At 47.2% G+C, this 21,769-nt stretch overlaps 1 protein-coding gene across 4 annotated transcripts in view; it reads left to right on the top strand.

Annotated features, from left to right (window-relative positions):
• The window catches only part of CALCOCO1 (calcium binding and coiled-coil domain 1), a 263,977-nt gene that overhangs the window by 86,986 nt on the left and 155,222 nt on the right, over positions 1 to 21,769 (top strand). For all 4 annotated transcript variants that reach the window (XM_078688018.1, XM_078688026.1, XM_078688043.1 and 1 more), the window contains exon 4: positions 11,448 to 11,638. In XM_078688018.1, the coding sequence (XP_078544144.1) occupies positions 11,448 to 11,638 (191 nt within the window). The remainder of the gene's footprint in view (positions 1 to 11,447; positions 11,639 to 21,769) is intronic.

The raw sequence follows: 21,769 nt of genomic DNA, 5'->3' as shown, positions 1-21,769 counted from the left end.
GAGGAGTATCGCCCCACTGCTCATAGGGAAAAATACAATGATAATAACGTACTGTTATTAATATTTTTAGGTCTCGCGTCTGCCAGCGCACATGGGCTGCTCTGCGAGGCATTTAGTAAGGGCTTTTAAACTACAAACACACGCTCGTGCTTGTGCTTTTTTTTTTATCACTTGCTTTTGGGCTTTGCATGCGTCTTTCTAAGAAAGACAGCATGCAATTTGCCCAAGGCGGGTGCATGTCCCGCCTTCTCTGGCCTAGGGTGCTCGGGAGGGAGTAGCAGCACGGGCGGATGCCAGCTGCATGCCTAACATTCCTAATATTCTTTTCAATTAGCACGCTCGCTTTAAGTTTTGCAGTTGTGCTTGTTTTTTCCACTCTGCACCTCACTCTCACGGCATCCAGGCTGCATTCCTCATCGTGTCTTCTTACGTGACCCTGCTCGTCGCTACTCCATCTCTACTTCCCTTTTCATATAATCATATTTTATTTTATTTTGCTACAATGTGGTGTAATGGGGGAATTAGGTATTGGCGGCCAGCTCGCCACTGTTTGGGGGAAGTAGGTTCAATTATTGATCCCGTCATCAGCGTCACTGTGCTCTGTCAACGAGTGACGTCCTCCAAGCCCTGCCCTCTAAGGACACACTGCGCCTTCCGCACGTGCTGGTCTGACACCAGGGTCTATGAACGCCACAAGCCTGCCTCTCCCACGCCTCCAGCTCCTCCTCCTGGTGTCTTCACCTGTCTGGCTATAGCAGGCACAGCGCGCAAACTCGCCTAGGCTGACTTTGAGGTGTTTGGCCGTGTGCAGGGTAGGTAGGAGCCAAATCGTTGATTGAGCTGCCATGGCTTGGAGGAGTTGGTTATCTGCGTATATGAAAGCCTCCAATAGGGGTATATTATCTAAAGGACTGCCCCTGGGCTTTAAAGCGGGGGCAACGACCCAGTGGATTTAGGCTCAATCCTCTGCACTTGTCTGCCCCTGAGGGCGTCTGCCTGTGTGTGAGGCTGTGTGTCTGCAGAAGTCTGTGTGCGGCCACCTGCTCACCCGAGTGGCTCCCTGAACTCTATTAGGCAGGAAGCCCAGCTGATTGATCATCAGTGAAGGCGAGGAGAACAACATGGTAAGAGCCCAGTCTGCCGCTACTCGGAAGGTGAGCACTGCATCAGCCGAGCTCATCTGTCATCTGTGTCACTTCACTGACTGAGCACGGCATCATCAGAGCTCTAGTGTGATGTGTGCCATTTCACTGACTTTTAATGCGTGTGTGACCTGAAGCACTGCACTGGCTTTGATCACAGCGTCAGCAGAGCTCTTGTGTGGTCTGTGTCTCTTCACTGGCTTTGAGCACGGCATCAGCAGAGCTCTTGTGTGATCTGTGTCACTTCACTGGCTTTAAGCACAGCATCAGCTGAGTGTGTGTATGGTCTTAGGCACTGACTGTGAGCACAACATCAGCTGAGCGCATTTGTGGTCTGTGGCACTGTTTGGGACACTGACACTGTCCGACCTGACTTATGTTTTTGCTGTGATTGTGACACGCGCTGTCATAAATTTTATGACTGTCTTGTGTTTATAGCACAAGCTTTTGGACTTGTGACCGATGGCTGAGCACCTGTAGGTACATCTCGGAGACATGCCTGGGTTGAGACGAAAATTATTTTTTCCTGCCATCAGGCATGCTGATCCTCTGGACTGCCCTGCAAATCTTAGAATTGTTCTCTGATTCCCTGTTGAACATTTAATATAATCCCACACTTTGTTAAGTATTTCGAGTGATGTCATCAATTATGCCATCAACAATGTCTTTAGTGACACCATGTGTAAAGCGAGGAGCAGTGTGCAGGTGGCGTGGATTATGGTTTGGTAACTTGACCACAACTGGCCAGTTTCAAGTTTTTTTGAGTTCTTTTTTACTTTCATTCTCTCTTTCTTATACTTCTTGTCTTTTCACAGTGTAATTCTACCACTTCCTCATTCTCTTTCTTTTTCCTTGTTTAGGTGTGGCTTCTATTGGACTATTCCATGCAATCCAGCCCTACTACTACTTCATTAGTGTCTAAAGCTCCAACCATCGGAGGCACTGTGCATACCACGGCACTAGATGTGACTTGTTTACAAAGTCATTATTTAGGTCCAAAGATGTAGCATAGAGCTGCCCCCCTGAACTTGTATTGGGCACCCTTGGTCTACTAGTTCACAAATGATGAACAGAAGTGTCCACGTCAGGGTTTTATCTCTGGCACTAGAGTCGGTGTTTGTATATTCCGTGGTGAGTCTTGTATAAGGAGTATGTTGTGCAGAACATTGTGAATGAGCCCTTCCTGCTCACTTGTGGCACACAGGTCCATCATTGGTGTGTTTGAGAGCTTCCACTCATCCATGTTTTACCACACGTTGCTGCTTCCTGTGCAATTGTGCAACTCCTATCGTGCTCAAACTAACTCCAATGTTTGTTTAATCCAGATGTAGTCCACAGTGTCCGTGCTTTTAATAGTGATAAATGTAGAAATCTGCACTTGTCGAAGTGCACCAGAGGAACCAACATTTGTTTTAAAATGTATTACAACTTTTCAATATGCTAGACAGCAGCCACACTTTTCTACAACATAACTTTTACACATTGGCTTAGCCAAAAGCTCTAGCTAAACACTTAAAAGATCCCAACGGCGAGACCTATTGGCTATGCCAATGCTTGTTCCTATTGAACTGAGCAAGGAAGGAGTGGTTGTCACTCCTTAAGTGGGCGTGACTGCTTGACCGACCCTATCGGGCAGTTCTAACAGTCATGCGCACTCTGCATCTTCCTCACCAGGCTGCATTACACAGCCTGGTGAGGAACATGCAAACCCTCCCAGTCCCCGTCTGAGCGCCGATCCTCGTCGCTCAGGTCAATCACAACGCTGCATTGCAGCGGTGTGATTGGCAATGGAGAGACAGTTTGCTGGCTGCTTCCTGCTGCTGGGACTGCAGAAAGAAAGAAGCTGAAGAAGACGGAGGAGAGGTGGCGGCTGGCAAAAAGGTAAGTGTTTTTAGTTTTTAATTACCTCCACCACCACTCCTATCCGGAAGCAGCTGCTACTGATCTGTGGTAATGACTGGCCATATGGAGCCTTTCACCTCTGGCTGAATCGGATTCCATACAGTTATTCGGGGAGACCTTTAGCACTGGATAGCTCATGAGATGGACCCAGGGCTGAGCAATATTTGACAATTAGGATTTTATGAATTTGCACATAGACAAAGAGTTTCAGCAAGATTCATCTTTTGAACTAATGAACCCTAGTTAGGAATGTAAAAGGATCCATGGCAAAAACACAATTATCCTGTGATACTTGAGTGTATTATATCCATCCACTGGTGATATTCACTTAGTTTTGAAACACTTGTGTCTTAATCTGAACATATGTATATCACTGGTCAAAGCTCTCACTTCATATCTGTCTCGCTGATTTCTCAGTTTACTGATCCATAGACAACGCACGCTTAGCAATGTAATGTGTGTTTATCAGTTGTCATTATACAATCATAGCTTCCACTGCTCATCTAAGCTTCTTAGTGTCCCCTGGTTGTCTTTATTAGCTCAGACCTTGTACTGCACAAATGACTCCCCCAGAGTATTTTCATATCACCATTTGCACCGTGAAACATATGATCTATGTGTTCATCAGGTTTTTTATAATACAATAAGAGTTTGCACTTCTTTCCTCCCTTTCTCCGTCTCCCTGGGATACCTCTGTGTGTTCAGAACTTGTAGTGCACAACATACCACCTTCGCGCTATCATGTTGCACCATATGGTTTATTTTCTGGGTGCTGTTTTAATATAAGAGCTTGATGAGAAGATCATTTCTTCCATGCTTCCTGGTTCTTTTCATATGGGTCTGCAAGGGTCCACCCTTTTGTTATTGTGAAACTCCAAAGAGAAAGTGTTTCATATACCAAGCAGAACACCCTAAGAAGATGTCATTGTTTTCATAGTCATAATCCTAAAAAATAAGGCATCATTGCGGCTATCATGGGAGAGCTCATATTCCTCATACAAAGTATTCACTTGAACATGACATTCCTACACGCTCAGACTCAACAAAAGTCTCATTGTATTTACTAACTTTGTTACCTATATTTTTAACTTTCAGATGGCCACTCTATACTGAAAACATTCATTTTCCTCACTACAAAAGAGCCCTCTAAAGCCTATTAAAGCAGCAGTGCCAAAGCTTACAAAGAAGCGCAGGCCTCTTACCTGCTTCCATGTGTATTGAGGCATACCCTCTGACAAAATGTAGTAACGGTAGGATCTGCCAGGAAACAACATATGACTGTACTCTTATCAACTGTACCGCCTGATGAGGAAACTATAACATTAACATTAAATTCCCTATTCAGAAAGTAATGCAGCTGCAGCAAGCTCTATGAAAGCGACTAGTGTTCTAGCCCACTTAGACTGGTAGAATCATCTACTGTGCACTGGCGTAACTAAACTTGAAGGGGCCCCCCTGCAAGACATGTGGAGGGGCCCCCTCTGGACACGATCGGGAGAGCTCCGACCAAAGTACTTTGCTAATGGTGCCCCACGGAGCTTGGGGTCCCCCCTGCACCACGGGGGCTGCGGGGGACTGTCTTACGCCACTGCTACTGTGGGACTTACTTCAGAGGTTTGTGGATGATCTTCTGCAATAGCCTAGTGACAACTGCTGTGCAGTCCTTAACCTCTTCGACGCTTATGACGAGCTCAGCTCGTCATGAGGCACAGTGGAGCTGTGCTCATGACGAGCTCAGCTCGTCATAACTGCCACGGGCTAATTCCCCTCCTGTGCGGGCGTTCCATGGGAGTGGGCGGAGTCGTGACGAGCTCAGCTCGTCATGAGGCACAGTGGAGCTGTGCTCATGACGAGCTCAGCTCGTCATAACTGCCACGGGCTAATTCCCCTCCTGTGCGGGCGTTCCATGGGAGTGGGCGGAGTCGTGACGAGCTCAGCTCGTCATGAGCACAGCTCCACTGTGCAGCATGACAAGCTGGGATCGTCACAAGCACCGCGGCGCCGTGCGCGCACCCCCTCTCCCCCGCACCGCGGGGGAATTAGTCCCGCATGGAAGGTGTTAACAAAGACATGTTGTTTTGAACCCTTTAAGAATTGCTACAGCAGATTTACCAGTACTTGCAGCTCATGAGTACTACCATGGTCTGCCCTAAGAAGATCTTCCTGGTTGCATCTCTCAGGATTAAAATCAGATGGCAAGCAAACAATTTTGAATCTTCTGTTTTTGAGACCATCCTTATTTGGCCACCATGCAGATGATAAAAAATTCAGAAGAAGAAGGAAGCAAACAGTCCAAAGTCTGTGGGCCATCATAAAAAGAAAGAGGCTCATAGGCAACATTAGAAGTCTTGCGATTGTAGTTCGTACCAACATTGAATTTACATCCCTCAGAGCCAGCGACAATATTAACCTCAACCGATGACAGTGTACCAGCTCAGAAAACTTGTAAGAGGAACAGGCGGGAAGCACCGCTTACAGCGGATATATCGCATCGCGCTGACAGTGCATCGCTGCTGTTACATCGTGCACGACATCACATCGCATGCCATCAGGACGCATGCAAGTACATCGCATTTCCTTGTACATCGTTAACCATTACATCGGCAATCGCTTATTGGAACATTAACAGATACGAGCAGACTCGCATTTCGCACGGCTTGTTTATTTAAGAAGAGACATTACGAGAAACGGCTTGTTTATTAAAGAAGAGACATTTCTTTACCGCGAGCAGACTAGCATTTCGCACGGCTTGTTTATTTAGGAAGAGCTTGTTTATTAAAGAAGAGACATTTCTTTACCGCATTTTCTATAAATAAAAAAAGATATGGTTGCCACGTACAATACGTCAATAAATAAAAAACAGATATGTGGTCTGAAATACGTCAATAAATAAAAACGACCAGAATTGTGTTCAGAAAATGGCAATTAAGTTTTTTCAGTACATTGAACATACATTGCATTATTAAAGCAGCGCATATGCGAGCGGAATTGTGCGGATTCAAGCCGGCACGTACAATACGTCAATAAATAAAAAAAGATATGTTGTCTGACGGATAGGTTGCCAGACTTTGGTGCTGGCAGACAAGGTTCGAGCCTCCACTCATGCCAAAATGATATACGACCAGAATTTTGTTCCTAAATGGATGGATGTGGGTGGGTAGAATGGGTGGATGGATGTGGGTGGGTGGCATGGGTGTATGGGTGTTGGTGGATTAATGGATGAGTGGGTGGGTGGATGGATGTGGGATGGGTGGATGGATGGATGTGGGTGGGTGGGATGGGTGTATAATAAACATCTGATTCAAGCATCATATTTAATAAACCCATTGGCTGGCTGCAACTATGGTTGAATACCAGTACTTATTCTTGTACATAAAAAATGGCATCGGAAACAGTAAACAGTGCCATTCGGTTAAATAGGTACACCAATATATGCAACTGAAAACGGAGTGAAAGTTGCCCAGATTTGCTTAACTGCTTGTAAATTTTAAACTTTTGCACTCTTCTACGAAGGCCCAGTGAGTAAGTCGGAAGTGCTACACCTAAATGTGATGCTCGAACTTTCACAGACCCTTCTTTTTTCATTAATTTGACCGTCGCCTACATGAAATCTGGAAATAGCTGCCAAAAAGATAAATGGATTAGTCACATCCATGCATCCATCCATCCATGCATGCATCCATACACCCATCCATGCATCCATCCATCCACCCATACACCCCCATACACCCATCCATGCATCCATCCATCCATGCATCCACCCATCTATCAATGCATCCATCCATACACCCATACACCCATTCGTGCATCCATCCATCTATGCACCCATCCATGCATCCATTATTACACATCCATCCGCCATGCATTCACCCTGTGTCTTATAAATATTTACATCTGCGCCATTATAAAATATCTTGTAATATCACTGTAAATACATAAAAAGTAATTAAAGCACTGGCGACTTGATAGGAGGCTCTAACCCTGGTTAACAGCACTAAAGTCGGCATAGCTAGCAGTCAGCCCACACGGCCTGCTTTCATTTACGCACCTGTTTCTTCTTAATATTGTCCTTCACGACTATTCACTTCCTTCGAAACACATTAAATGATCATTTATTGTGTGCATTACTTGCAACACAAAAATTCAATGTCATGTAAATGTGACTAATCCATTTATCTTTTTGGCAGCTATTACAATCCTACATTGTGCGCAGACCCCTCGCCTCCAGCCCCCCTGAAGGTCAGCGCTGCTCGTGGCGAGGTCAGCGCTGCTCGTGGCGACCCTACAGGAGACAGGAACCAAATACAGGCAAAAACAAATGGCTTTCATGCCACGAGCCTTACTATATGTTAGTGAGAGGTCTCCGAGGGTTCACAGCACCGATGCTATGTATGCAATGAGGCGGCACTGGCACTTTGCATACATATGAGATGTGTGAATATAAGTAGCATGACCTGCACTACTTCTAGGCGCTTCTCTCCTGAAGAGGGGTGCCCTGATTGTTAGAATGAACATGCTTTCAGTTCACTTCTGGGTGCTACGTGGTTTGCCTGAGTGGAGCGCCGCCGTGTTGAAAGGCGGAGTTCGTGAGCATTAAATTGGCATCCACCTTTGGACTTAAATATTCAGGGGGACTTGGAGTAAGTAGTTTTAGACTGGCAGCACAGAAAGTTGTAATGCTGTATTGTGTTTTGATATCGATTCATCTGTTCGTGAGCTGGATGAGTAGGTGGCTGGCCACAAATTAACAAGGAGCTAGTTTCCGCAGGGTGGGGGTAACAAAGCCAGGGACAGGACATTTGGCATTGCAATAGATGCAGCACAGATAAAATGAGTTTCCGTAGCAGGGACAGACATTTTTAATATTATCGCATTGTACTGCTGGGGAAGTGACATCAGTGTTGGAAATAATCAACTTTTCTTGAGGGGCGGCTGAGCCGGGAGAGAAAGGCTTCTCGAGTACAACTACAAAAAAATCTAGCGTTGTCATGTCGCGCGATGTTATGTCGCCGATGTGACACCCGATCCTGTTTCAAGGCCGCATTTGCGGCGCAACGTCGTGCGATGAGAAAATGGCCGATGTAAGTGCCATTGCGATGTTTTGTCCGCGATGCGAACGCCCGCGAGGACGTTGCACGCGATGGATCGTCATACAACCGGAACAGGCATACAACATCTCTCAGTGGTAGTGTGGATGCCTACAACTGGAGAAAAACGTTGGCTTTACCATTAGTCAACCTGTCAACTTTGGAAACCGGAGACTGCTAGACATAACAAGAGACAGATGCGGACGAACAATTTAGCAAAATGTATATTCTAGGAGGTTCGAGTCCTCACCTCCATCAAGAGAGCTGTCTCAGTTCCACTTAAACCTTTTTTTATGAAGTCATCTTACTACTTCAAAAATAAGTTGTGCAGCGTGTTCCAAATCACAAGAAAAGGAAGGGGAATTTACTGACATTGCAATCGTGTTTGAAAAAGCGACATCAAATCAATTGGTGAAGGAAGAAAAATTAAAAACAATTGCTCTAAAGCAGAATGAATCAAATCTTCATCAAGGGGATTGAATGTGCACCTCTAACCTACAGGGGCACATATTCCATTCCTACCCTGATTGCCCATATGCATTGGAGAGTCTTGGAATTATCTATGTAAAAAAATTACTAGTACAGAATTGCACTGAGTGACTAGAAATCCACCCTGAGAGAATCCATCAATTGGTGATTAGTTAAGGTAAATTATATTCTTCATTTTTCCATACATAGACCGCTGGTCAATAACAATCTTGCTGTGCTAAAGTGCTGTGCAAGCTTTCCAAAAAATGTCTGTTCTCTTCGGGCAGTCAATCATAACAATCCATTATCACCCCCAATTCAGGTCTCAGGCTCAAGAAGCAAGAATGTTTTCTTTGGAGGAGAGAAATGTTTCTTTTCAAATCACATGCCAAATTCTTGTCAAGCTACCATACCCAACTGCTTGTCAAATCTCATCTCTGTTGTCCTTCATGGCTTTGTGCATCTTGCTAGTTTTGAATGCATGTCTCAACATGTGCCCATGTTAACAGTGACTAGATTAATCATTGAACCCCATTCTCTGGCAAATGGGGAGACAATCTCACTCTAATGCCAGAAGCTTAGTTATCATTGTAATGGTGGTGTCAACCAAAATAGGTTTATCAGTGGGGTTTCTTTATATCAGGACTTCTCCTTTCACACAGTAGATGCAACTCTATCCTACTTGAAAGCTCAAAAGGTGTACATTTGCTGAGAAAGAATCACTGTACCAAAATACCTTCTGAAACTTTATGGTCCATCTGCCATTGAAATAATTTCTCCCACCAATCAAAGTCTTTGATGATCAAAACAGACATTCAAATGAGTGTGATTTAGCCTCAGAGGGAACATGGTGCCTAGAGCGTGAGTTCCAGCTGGTGAAGGCTGGCCTCGGCAAAGTCTTGCCCCTCCCCAGAGGGCAGAAAGAAGCTGCGGTACATGCAGGCAACAAGATTGGCGGCCCCTGGAGCGTACGGTCATCCAGCCGCCAAGATTCGAGTGGCATGGAGAGATGCAGTCAAGATGGTGGTTGCTGATCATGACTGACCCAAAGGTAGGATCAGAACTCTCCCCCTGAGGAGGGGTTGAGTGTCCATCACGCTTGGCCAAGGGGGGTGGGGAGAGGGTAGGGGGGGGGAGGGTCCAGAGACAAAAAGCTCTGCAACCAGCCCACTGGAGGCAGGATGCCATGAGGGGAAGGCAGCAGCCTAAGGGGTTCATGTCAGAAGGCAGAAACGTTGCTCTGCTGCATGTGCAATGGACAGACCCCCAAGCCCTGCAAACCTTACCAAGGTCAAGTCGGTAGCCTCGCCGGTCTGGAGTACGGGCCCTGCACCAATGATCTCACTTAAATGGTATTAATATAATCGATCACTCAGTAACCAGAGTAAATGTATGTCTTTTTTGTTGAGAGTATACTCGGAATAACTAACAGTAACCACTGGATTCTCTTTTATGGCTATCTTTATTAAGTCACCTCCTTTTGGGTGGTAGCAGTGAGGTGAATATTTTCACACAGTATAAATTCTGAGGTCCCCTAAAACTGAATAGGAATGACTTCTACTTCCTGCTTGATCGGTACTCGTGTGACTGGCTCCTTATTTGAGCCTAGGCTGCTTTTAACCTCTAAGTCTGCTACCTTCTAGCTGAATGTGTTTCTGTTTGATTCCATTATTCATTTAAAAAGATTTGTGAAAGTTTCAATCTGTCACTTAATTTTCACTAGGGACATATTTATAGTTTTTTGGTCTTTGTTTTAAACAACATAAGAAAAATTAATTACGCCATTGCAGCATTGCATAATCTTTAAAGTTAGTGTGTTCTAAATTGTTTTTCTAAGATGTCCTTTAGGAGTAGCCTCTTAAAATAGTGCTTCAGAAACTGTGGGGGACAATTCATTCCTCATGACTTTAATACATATTCCCACAAAGGAGAAATAGAATTACAGGTGTAAGTAACTTTTCAATCTTTTGGTCATCTGGTTGTCTTTTTATAGTCAGACCTTGCACTGTGCAGTATGCTATTTCCATGAACACTGTATATCGCACTTCTTGTACATCTGTCTTCTCTAAATGTACCCTTAGTGTTGTTCTGAGTCCGTGGTCCCTTACGATATGTGTCTACCCCTATCATTGAAATCATCGTATGTTAATCGTGCTGCTCAGTATTTTCTTGCAGGGATGACTTCTTGTTATGGGGGTTTTATAGTATTTTTTTTTTAAACAGATTTTATTGGGTTTTGTTTCGCACAACATACATCATTGATTACATTTTCCATGTTATTCAATTTCACTTAAAGTAACCCTTTACTTTGTAGCAGACCTAGGTATGAATAGGATCAAATACAGGAAGTCTCAATATAGGGTATTCTTATCCTATCCTACCCAATTATTCAATAAATGCTAAAAGTAACCCCCCCTCCCCAACTCCCACCATCGGTGCCAGAATATGTTACAGTCATATAGGTTAGTAATTACAGGAGTCCACAGGCAGTGGTTCGTGCTATGTACCTGTCATGTTAAAGGGGTATGTTCCAATTATGGGTGGGGGTTTTATAGTATTGGTATTATTACATACCAAATGATTGGCTTCTGCTTTTCTCACTTTCCGCCTCCCACCTTACTCTTTTGTGTGCACAAAAAGTGTCTGCAATAATGGTCACTGTCCTGTACTTCTGCTGCTGAACGTCTATACCAAACTAGCAATCCCAAAGATGTATACTAGATGGAATAACCATTAAACTGCATGTCCAGTGTCTAAGTAAAGCTGTATCTACTCAAATGCGAACTAGAGCCATGCATAGAACACCTATCACAAGGAGTGAAGTGAAAAGAATTGTCTTCCTTTGCAGCATACTACCTTCCAAAGCCTGGAGAGCAGCAATACCAGTTCCGCTATGTGGACTGCCATGGGACAGAATGCGGCCAGAGCTCACCCTTCACCTTTGGTGACCCAAGGCCCTTGGACGATCTGGTCACGCTGGAAGATGACGAGGCCAGCACAGACATGCTGCTGGTGGTGCCGAAAGCCACAGTACTGCAGGTAAGGCTGACATCTCCACATGGAAGACCTGCAGTGCAATAAGATACGAACTGTAGGGGAAGGGTGGGTTCGCGATTTTGAAACAAAGCCTTTGAGAATATCACATTTTCTTACCAGGCTGTATTCATGTTACCTTCCAGCTGCCCGAAATGTGGGTAGCATGAATCAAAAAAACAACGCCACACCAGACCCTGAAAATATGGGGCATAGCATGTCGCTGAAGAGAATCCAGTGATAGATCTTCCCCCTCCAGAATTCAGCAGACCTCATCAAACAGGTAGAATAACATTATGAGTCTTTCAGTGGCAGAGTGTAGCAGGCCTTAGATGGCTGGGAATATATAATGAGAGCTCTCCCAATGGCACAGCTTAACAGACCTCAAAAGGCATATAAAGTATCATTCCTTATTTCAAACACACTACTGACTCACATTACGTATAGGAAATAAAGTAGTTGAACCATTTCAATGACGAGAAATGAGAAGGGGTTCCAAACCTATAAGCTGGACGGTTTATTTTTTAATTTCCGTATATTTATATATATATGTGCATTGTGATACCTATCTTTTGAACAAATAAATTGTAAATTTTTGTATATATATTATGTTAGTCTTTTTTCACAGCTGGCACATTAGTCTGATTTAATGTGATGTTCTCATTATTAATGTTTTGATAATAAAGTCCGAATTGGTCTAAGGGGATTTTATGTTCATTGTTATTAAGAAGACCCAGTCCCTAGTGTTCTGAAGTGTATCTCTCAGTTTTGTTCAGAAGACAGAGATCATGACCTATGGACAACAGCACAAACACCAGCCTATAGCCTATAGCCATAGTGCCTAAGGAAAATGTTGCATCATCAGCTACATCAAAATAAGTGCGATACCAACAAAAACTACACGCTAAACTCACTAATGTGATCTCCAAGCTTGACTATGCCGAGAGCTCATTCCTTGACACCCTTGTTTTATCCCATTTAAAATTCAACAAATCTAATATGCTGCAGCAAGACTCTAATCTAATCTTGCAAACACTCCACTGGCTTCCTGTACTTAAATGTTTTGCATTGGCCACAGAGCCTCTCAAGGAAAAGAATCACAATACCTGCAAATTAAGTGTAAATAATAAAAAAAAAAATGGGATACTGCGCTCCATGCTAGCACCATGGATTTTCACACCACTTTACTTTAAGAAATCATCAGAGGCCCTTCTTTCTCCATAAAAGCCACCAAGCTCTGGCACTTATTGCCAGTCAAGATTTGAAGTATCCAGGAGCATTTAAAGTTGAAAGGAGAGGTGAAAACATGGTTGATTCTGAGATAATTAGGTCTACCACTGACCCTAGGATAGAGTACAAAACCATAAACCTTATACTAGTAAAAGCACAGTCCAAAGCTATGCAACAGTCCAACCCAGCACACCATGTCGAGAAGATGGATGCAGGCACCCTACCCAAACTGTGGTGTTTCACCCAACATTTCCTTGCAGTGACCTTGACATAGGGGTGGAATATAATTACTATGCTACCCCAGTCACAAGACATGCCTCTCTAATCAGTACTAGAAGTAACCACTATAACAATGCACCTGTTGACCTGCAACCTGCTTAATGATTTATCAGACTCTAGCCGTAGCACTCCCACACTTCAGAGACATGGTGAACAATGTCTTCCCTACCACCCACCTTTAACCACTAGATTGAGGACATTTACTCTACCCTCCCTAGCGTCATTTGAATATAAAATCACATCATATCATATATCAATTAATTAACTAATCCCCCATCATCGCCGGGACCTGAATATAATGTATTAAAGGACCCAATGCCATTTCTTTGCTGGCAACTGGATGACAGAGATAAAGCCTATACCAGTCCTCTTAAGTAGCCACTCAACACTAACTAGACCATCCTGCCAAGACCAGAGAGCTCTTCAATAAATTGCAGGTCACCAGAGGACTCTAGCATAGACCGCCCTGCAGGTTCCAAATAGCTGCATACTCGGACCACTCACAAAAGGATCACTATAAATCAGCGCACCTTCTTCAGACAAATGTCTTCAATTGACATCTCAAAATGGTAAGCTTATAAGGAGACCTCTAATGCAGCCAGGACGCCCCTTTGCTGGGGCAGCTGTGCGCGGTACAAATAAAAATAACATAACATAACATAACATTCTACCAAGGTTAACCCCCTCACCGTTTATCTATACCGCTTCCCCCTTCATATCCATAAGATCGTAAAGTTGATGACCTCCTGCCACAAGCAGCATCAAATATCCAGTTGAGAACATAATGTTCGAGGCATGTGAGCTGTAGATCACATGCTTTGCATTTCCTGCCATCTAGTGTTGGGTTTGGATGTATGCACCTTGTTTTTCTTCGAAGAAGTCTTTTCCAGTCACGAGGTAGGTGACTCCTCTTTTCGGTGATAGTGCGCATGGGCATCAACTCCATTGTTAGATTGTTTTTTTTGCCATCGAGTTTGAATGTGAATTGCGGCGCTCTGGTTTGGCACAGTTTCTCGGGTTCTCCTCAACCCGCAATCCACTACCCTCGACGGTATTGTTTATCGATCGCGTTTTCCATTCTCCGCATATTGTTTCGACTCAAAGTCTTCGATCATAAAACTCATGGAGGGCCATTGGGCCTACCCGCGTCCGGCTCGCTAGCAGTCGATGGAACGGACTTCATTCAAATTCTGTCCCGGGTGTCTCACAAAGTGTGCAAATGGTGTCTATCCCAGGAACACGACGAATAGGACTGCGTCATGTGCCGATCATCTCAATCCAAGAAGACGATCTGTAATCGTCGGGCTCAACGTCACAAAATGCAACAACAAAGCGGCTCCACACTGGACATCTTTGGTGAAGATTCCGATCGAGAAGAGTTCCACGCTCAAGGAGCCGAAGAGGAAGCAGAACACATCTCCGAGGCCGACTCTGACGTGGAAGAACAGGAGCAAGTAACACCGGGTCAGCGTCCGTGAGTACAGATACCCCCCTGCCCCAACACTTGCCAAAGAATAAGGCTCCGAGTCCTTCCTCTGCCCTCGGGCCAAGGTCGGCACCAAGAAAAAGTTTTGGACGCCCCGCCCTCGGGCTCGGTGCCGAAACACAAGGCAAAGCCTTTCGGCTAGGGATCCAGTCGGCCCAAACCGAAACCTTCAGCATCGAAGTCAAAGCACGTCGCTGTTGCCATCCCCTCGCTACCGAAAATTAATCTTCGGAGCCAAAACCTTTGACACCGAAAACTACGGCGCCCAGGAAAAAAACAACTTTGCCATCAAAAGAGCCTCGTTTCGACGTTCCACCTGGAAACACGGATCTGAAAAAAAAGAACTGGTCATCCATCAAGACACTGGCCATATTCACGCTAAACTGCCAGAAAAGAGGAAAATAGGCCTACAGGAGGACTACCACATTCCTTTAAAGCGCAAGAATGTGGGTACTAACCCATCTCTTCCATTCACCCACTGACCCAAATTTGCTTATCACACCCACAAATTCTCCACAACCACGTTCACCTGATCCCCAAAATGAGGGGATGGGGATGAAGATAGGCCACAGGACATTAATGACTCATGGGAGGACTATGACACAGATCCGAACACTGGCAATGCTCCGGATCTATACCCTTCCAAAACCTCATGACCCGACTACAACATAGGGTATATAGAGCTACTTAATAGGTCTGCTCATTACCATGGGGTGGAATTCTTGTTGGAAACATTAGGTTCCTCTCAGAGATCTACTCAAACATTACCTATGCTCAAGGGACTGCTTGACCATACACACGTCATTTTTAAAAACCCATTCGGGCAAGAATTATTCCTCCCAGGGTAGAGAAAAAGTACAAGCCAGCACCTACTGACCCCACTTACATCAAGGGTCAGCTTCCATTAGACTCCCTGTTAGTTTCCCAAGCAAGAGCGTAAATTCGCAAACCACGGGTGAGGCCCCTACTCCTGATAAGGAGTCAAAATTAATCGATGCCTCGGGCAAAAGAGGAGCATCGCAAACTGCCAATCATTGGCAAATTGCAAATGCACAAGCTCTATTAGCTTGCTACGACAGAGCACATTACGATGAACTAGAAAAATTAATGCAGTTTCTGCCCTACGAGCACAAAACAAAGGCCAATGACCTAATTCAGTAGGGTAAATTAATCACTAATACCTCTATTAGGTGCGCCTTAGATGCAGCAGACACAGCAGCCCGCACAGTTAACACCAGCGTACTGCTACGCAAGCATGCTTGGCTGAGAATCTCAGGGTTCAAGCCTAAGGTCCAAGCCTCTATTCTCAACCAACCATCCGATAAAGAACACCTCTTTGGCTCAACAGTGGACACCTCCTTAGAGAAAATGAAGAAAGACACTGTGTTCGCCAATAGGGGATTCTTTTGTCGCTCCTTTTGCAGGAGTGGCTCCAAAAACATTGCACCAGAAAATCTCTCCTCCTCTTACAAGGGCAATAATCAGCACTTTCATCAAGAGGTTCCTTTAGAGGTAACAAAGGTAAGGGAAGAGGCAGAGGCAACTCAACACGCACTTCCCCAGCAAACACCAAACAGTGACTTCCTGCCGCTACCCCCAATGATTCCACTCCTGTCGGGGGACGTCTCTCCCAATTTCTACCTGTCTGGAATACAATCACATCAGGCAGATGGGTTCTACAAATTATCCAATATGATTACTGCATTGATCTTACAGACACTCCCCCAAACATTCCTCCAATGTCACATGCAATGTCACAAGAACATCTTAACCTCTTCAAGCAAGAAGTTCTCTCTCTGTTAGAAAAAGGAGCTATAGAACCAGTCCATTACAATATTAAGGGACCGGTGTATACTCCCTGTACTTCTTAATTCCCAAGAAAGACGACTCTCTCAGGCCTATGCTAGACTTCCGAGACCTGAATCTATACATTCAATTGGATCACTTTCATATGGTGACATTCCAACAAGTGTTCTCGCTCCTTCAGCAAGACGACTTTCTGTCCACTCTGGACTTAAGGGACGCCTATTTCCACATCCCAATACACCCCACTCACCACAAATACCTTAGGTTTGTGATAGCGGGCCAACATTATCAATTCAAAGTGCTCCCATTCGGAGTCACTACTGCCCGTGGGTTTTCACCAAATGCCTGGCAGTATTCGCAGCTCATCTACGAAGACAGCACATTCACGTCTTTCCATACTTAGACTACTGGCTCACAAAAACTAGCTCGCAACAAAGCTGTCTACGACACACTCACAAAACAGTGCAGCTGCTCCACGATTTTGGATTCACAGTAAATCTGTCCAAGTTCCATCTCTAACCCTCCAACACAGAAGCATACTTGGGAGCCACTCTAAATACACAAAAGGCTCTGGCATATCCCAATCCGGCCAGAATCCGCAACATGCAGACTCTACTCTGTCAGTTCCAGCCTCAACAGTCATTGCCAGCTCAAATGTTCATGCAGTTACTAGGGATGATGGCATCTAGCATCCTAATAGTTCCTTACAAGCTGATGTTTTGTTGATGACATTAATTAAAACAAAATCTGAAAGAAACACGTAGTGATGTAAATGTAGACGTATTTGTAAAGCGCACTGATACCCCGGCAAGCAGTGTGTCCTGGCGCTGTACTCATACCGCTAGGGAACCCATCCTGGCTTTTCCCCGTGAAATGTCCACTCCTGGGCATCCCCGGGGTGCAACCAGGCATCCCCAACGCTGTAGGGGGCCGTTGTGGAGGTTAAGCAAGCTATTGCCCAGAGTTGCAGCGTGGGACTCATGCTCAGAGTAGGCACCGAGGCGAGAAATCAGGTCCGAGGAATTATGAGCCCAAGATCCGCCAAATCAGCCGAGGCGGGATTTGAACCCTGGTCCCGGCCAGACCTCTGTACCAGGGACTGCCGCTCTAAGCAGTGAGCCACACTCCTCCACCTGTGATAGATTCCTTACCTTAGAATTACCCCCAGTCGTCATACTGGATCCGGAAAGTATTTCGTCAGCAGTACCCCTGCGCGTCGGTAGGCGTCGTCGTGCAGCTCCGCGTGCGTCGTTGTTGCCGGGATGACATAGCTGGAGCTATTTAGATGCGCCCACGCGTGCTGATGTCAGTTCTTTCTTATTCCGCGCCAGCAAGCGCAGAAACCCTTTCTGGGTGCAGGGGCAACGCCTGCTCAGGTGCAAGAGTTTCTTGCTGCCATGGCCCGACTGTTTGGGCCGTCTGGACACTGCCGGTGCACCTGCGGGCCCTGCAGGAACGACGGGGGGTCCTGCTTTACCATCTCTGGCGGCTCGGGCCCCGGTGTCGCCGGCGGCTCCGGCCCGACGCCGCAGGCCCCCCAGGGATCGTGATCGGACCCCAATCAACGCCAGTTGACCTCGTGACACCTCCACCGGCGCCGATCTCCCCGGTACCACTTCCGACGTCGCCCGCTCCTCGGGATGACGTCGTCCCCAGGTTCAGCCCTGACCTGGACATGGTGCCGGATCGATGTCGCCCGACGCCGATACCGATGGGGCCTTTTGTGCCCTATGTCCGTCCTCCTTATTTTGATTCTGTTCCACAGGCTTCGGAGGAAGGGGAAGAAGGGGAGGGGTCTGAGAACCCTCTAGCACAGGACTGTGCTTATGATGTGGACTGGGCAGAGGATTTGGGGGATGCCAGTGGTCTTTACACCTCACCTGACCCTGGCATGATATCTCCTCCTACCGTGGCTACGGAGGAGGGAGCCAATTACACAGTAGTGTTGCGTAGGGCAGTCGAGGCTCTCCACCTCGAACTCCCTACGGTGGCCATCAGGACTAACCTCCTGACAGAAGTGCTCCAACCGGTGGAAAACTCTTCGGAGCCCTTGCTGCCTTTTAATGAAACACTGACAAACGTTCTTTTGGGCACCTGGTCCAGGCCCAACACAGGTGCTCCTTTGGATAGGAACGTGGTCCGACGCCATCGCCCGGCTCCGGATGACCCCCTCTTCCTTACCCAACACCCCACCCATGAGAGCTTGGTTGTCCAAGCCTCAGCTTACCAGAGCTGGTTCCCTACCGCACCTCCGGATAGGGAATCCAAGAAGCTGGATCAGCTTGGCATAAAGCTGCTTTCATCTACCAGCTTAGGGCTGCGGTCGGTGAACACCGCATGCCTCTTGGGCTGTCATACCCACTCTCTGTGGGACATGGTTGCGCAGGTGCTGCCCAACTGCCCGGAGAGGTCCAGGCAGTTATTTCCCTGGCGATTGCGGCCGGGAGAGATGCAGCGAAGTTCACCATACGTTGTGGGCTGGATACCGCCGACTCACGGGCAGGTTGATTTCCACGACGGTGGTGCTTCGGCGCCATGCCTTGTTGAGGACAACTGGCTTCTCAGGGGATGTCCAGAACACCTTGATGGATATGATGCCTTTTGATTGCATTTGCCATTTTGGCAGCAAAGCAGACAGTGCGTTGGGGCGCTTCAAGGACTCCCGAGCTACAGCCAAGTCCTTGGACCTGTTGGCCACTCGGCCTCCTCCGCCTTCTGCTTTTCTCTCCTTTCGTGGCCATGGAAGAGGCGCCCCACAGCGTTCGCAGATCCACAGGCCACAGCAGCGACAACGTCAGCGTGGCCGGGGATGTGGGAACCGTCAAACCGGTTCAGGGAGCCTGCGGGCAGGCCAGTCCACCTCTGCAGCATCCACTTCCAAGTCTTCCTAGTCCAACCTTTCAGGCCCATCAGACACCAGTGGGTGGACGCAAAGGCCATCATCACCACTGGCGCAACATCACTTCGGACAAGTGGGTGTTGCAAATTGTCCGAAGGGGCTACTCCCTCCCCTTAGAGACAACCCCTCCAGCCATGCCACCTCAGTACCACCGCTTGTCGGGGGATCACTTGGCACTTCTCCAGCAGGAAGTTGCGGCCCTCTTGGCCCAAGGGGCCATTGAGCGCGTTCCAATGCCAGAGGTAAGTCATGGTTGTTATTCCCACTACTTTTTGGTCCCAAAGAAGGACAAGGGCCTGCGTCCTATCTTAGACCTTTGGAACGTCAAACGCTTCCTCCGGAAGGAGAAGTTCAAGATGTTCACACTTGCTCAGGTCTTGTTTGCCCTGGACCCGCAAGACTGGATGGTGGCGTTGGACTTGCAGGACGCCTATTTTCATATTCCCGTCCTTCCTGCCCACAGGCGCTACCTGCGATTCTCGGTAGGCCAGGAGCACTTTCAGTTCACTGTGCTCCCCTTTGGCCTTACCAGCGCCCCTCGGGTGTTCACGAAAGTGATGGCGGTGGTCGCAGCTCATCTGCGCAGATCAGGGGTTTCAGTCTTCCCCTATCTCTACGACTGGCTGTTGAAGGCGGACTTGCCCCAGGCAGTTGTCTCCCACCTCCAGACTACGGCCGACCTCCTGCATTTGCTGTGGCTCTCCATCACTGTGTTGAAGTCGCACCTGATTCCCTCGCAGAAGCTCCTTTTCATCGGAGCAGTTCTGGACTCAGCGCGGTTTCAGGTTTATCGTCCAGAATAGCGAGTCCAGGACATTCAGGCTATGATTCCGATCTTTCAGCCTCTGTCTTGGGTTTCGGTCAGGATGACCCTTCGGCTGCTGGGCTTGATGGCCTCCTGCATCCTGCTAGTGGATCATGCCAGATGGCATAAGGGGGCTCTGCAGTGGGACCTGAAGTTCCAGTGGCCACAGCATCAGGGCAACCTGTCCGATCACGTCCAGATCTCGGAGGGCACTGCACGACAATTGCGGTGGTGGCTCACGAATCGTGATTGGGTCAATGGCAGATCCCTCTCCCTTCCCCAACCGGAACATACAGTTGTGATGGACGTGTCCCTTCTGGGATGGGGCGGGCACATGGGAGAGGCGGAGATTGGAGGCCTCTGGTCTCCGGCAGAGTCCAGGCTCCACATCAACCTGCTGGAGCTTTGGGCGATCCGACTTGCACTGAAGGCATTCCTCCCCTCTGTCATGGGGAGGTACTGCAGGTGTTCACAGACAACACCACCGCCATGTGGTACTGCAACAAACAGGGTGGGGTGGGGTCGTGGACCCTCTGCCAAGAGGCTCTGTGTCTCTGGGTTTGGCTGGAACACCAGGGCCTGTTCCTGGTGGTTCAACATCTGGCAGGTTCTCTAAATGCCAGGGCGGACAAACTCAGCCGCCGGTGCATGATGGATCACAAATGGTGTCTGAACTCGGACGTGGTGCAAGGTTTCTTTCAGCAGTGGGGAGAGCCTTGGTTAGATCTATTCGCCACCGAAGAGAATGCGCAATGTTATCAGTTCTGCGCTTTGAAATTTCCAAGGCGGTACTCGCTCAGCGATGTTTTTCGTCGCGAGTGGAGTTGCAGTCTGTTGTACGCCTTTCCGCCTATACCACTTCTGCCCAGAGTGCTGAAGAAGATCAGGTGCGAATGGGCCCAAGTTATTCTTGTGGCTCCGGATTGGGCTCAAAGGGTATGGTATCCCGACCTACTCAGTATGAGCATCAATCCCACGATCCGTCTGCCTCTTCGGGAGGATCTTCTGTCGCAGCAGCAGGGGACGGGCCTCCACCCGAACCTGTCCAGCCTCCACCTCCTTGCGTGGAGATTGAGCGGCAGCAGTTGATGTCTTTCGACCTGCCCCCCAAAGTCTGTAATGTTATCTTGGCAGCCAGGCGTCCCTCCACTAAAACAGTATACGCCTGCAGGTGGAATACGTTTGTGGCATGGCGCACGGCAAAGGCTGTGGATCCCCTTTCTGCCCCTCTTTCAGAGGTCCTTCTTTTCCTTCTTTCTTTGGCTCAGCAGGGCTCTGCTCTGGGCACTATCAAAGGCTATCTCTTGGCCATTTCCGCCTTTTTAAGGCTTCCAGATCAGCCTTGCCTTTTCAAGTCCCCAGTTGTAAACAGATTCTTAAAAGGCATCACACACATGTTCCCTCCTGTTCCTTTCGTGATGCCTCATGGGACTTGAATCTTGTTCTTACCTTTCTGATGTGCCCTCCATTCGAGCCACTTCATAATTGTCCTCCTCGTCTTCTCACTGTAAAGACTGCTTTCCTGGCTGCCATCACCTCTGCCAGAAGAGTGAGTGAGCTTGCTCCTTTTCTCTCTGGCCATCCGGACAAAGTTGTTCTAAGGACTCTTCCTTCTTTTCTGCCAAAGGTTGT

This window comes from Lissotriton helveticus, chromosome 1_1 (genome assembly GCF_964261635.1).
Source record: "Lissotriton helveticus chromosome 1_1, aLisHel1.1, whole genome shotgun sequence".
Classification (NCBI taxonomy): Eukaryota; Metazoa; Chordata; class Amphibia; order Caudata; family Salamandridae; genus Lissotriton; species Lissotriton helveticus.
Note: the sequence above shows the minus strand (reverse complement) of the source record. Positions and strands in the feature narration are given on the sequence as shown.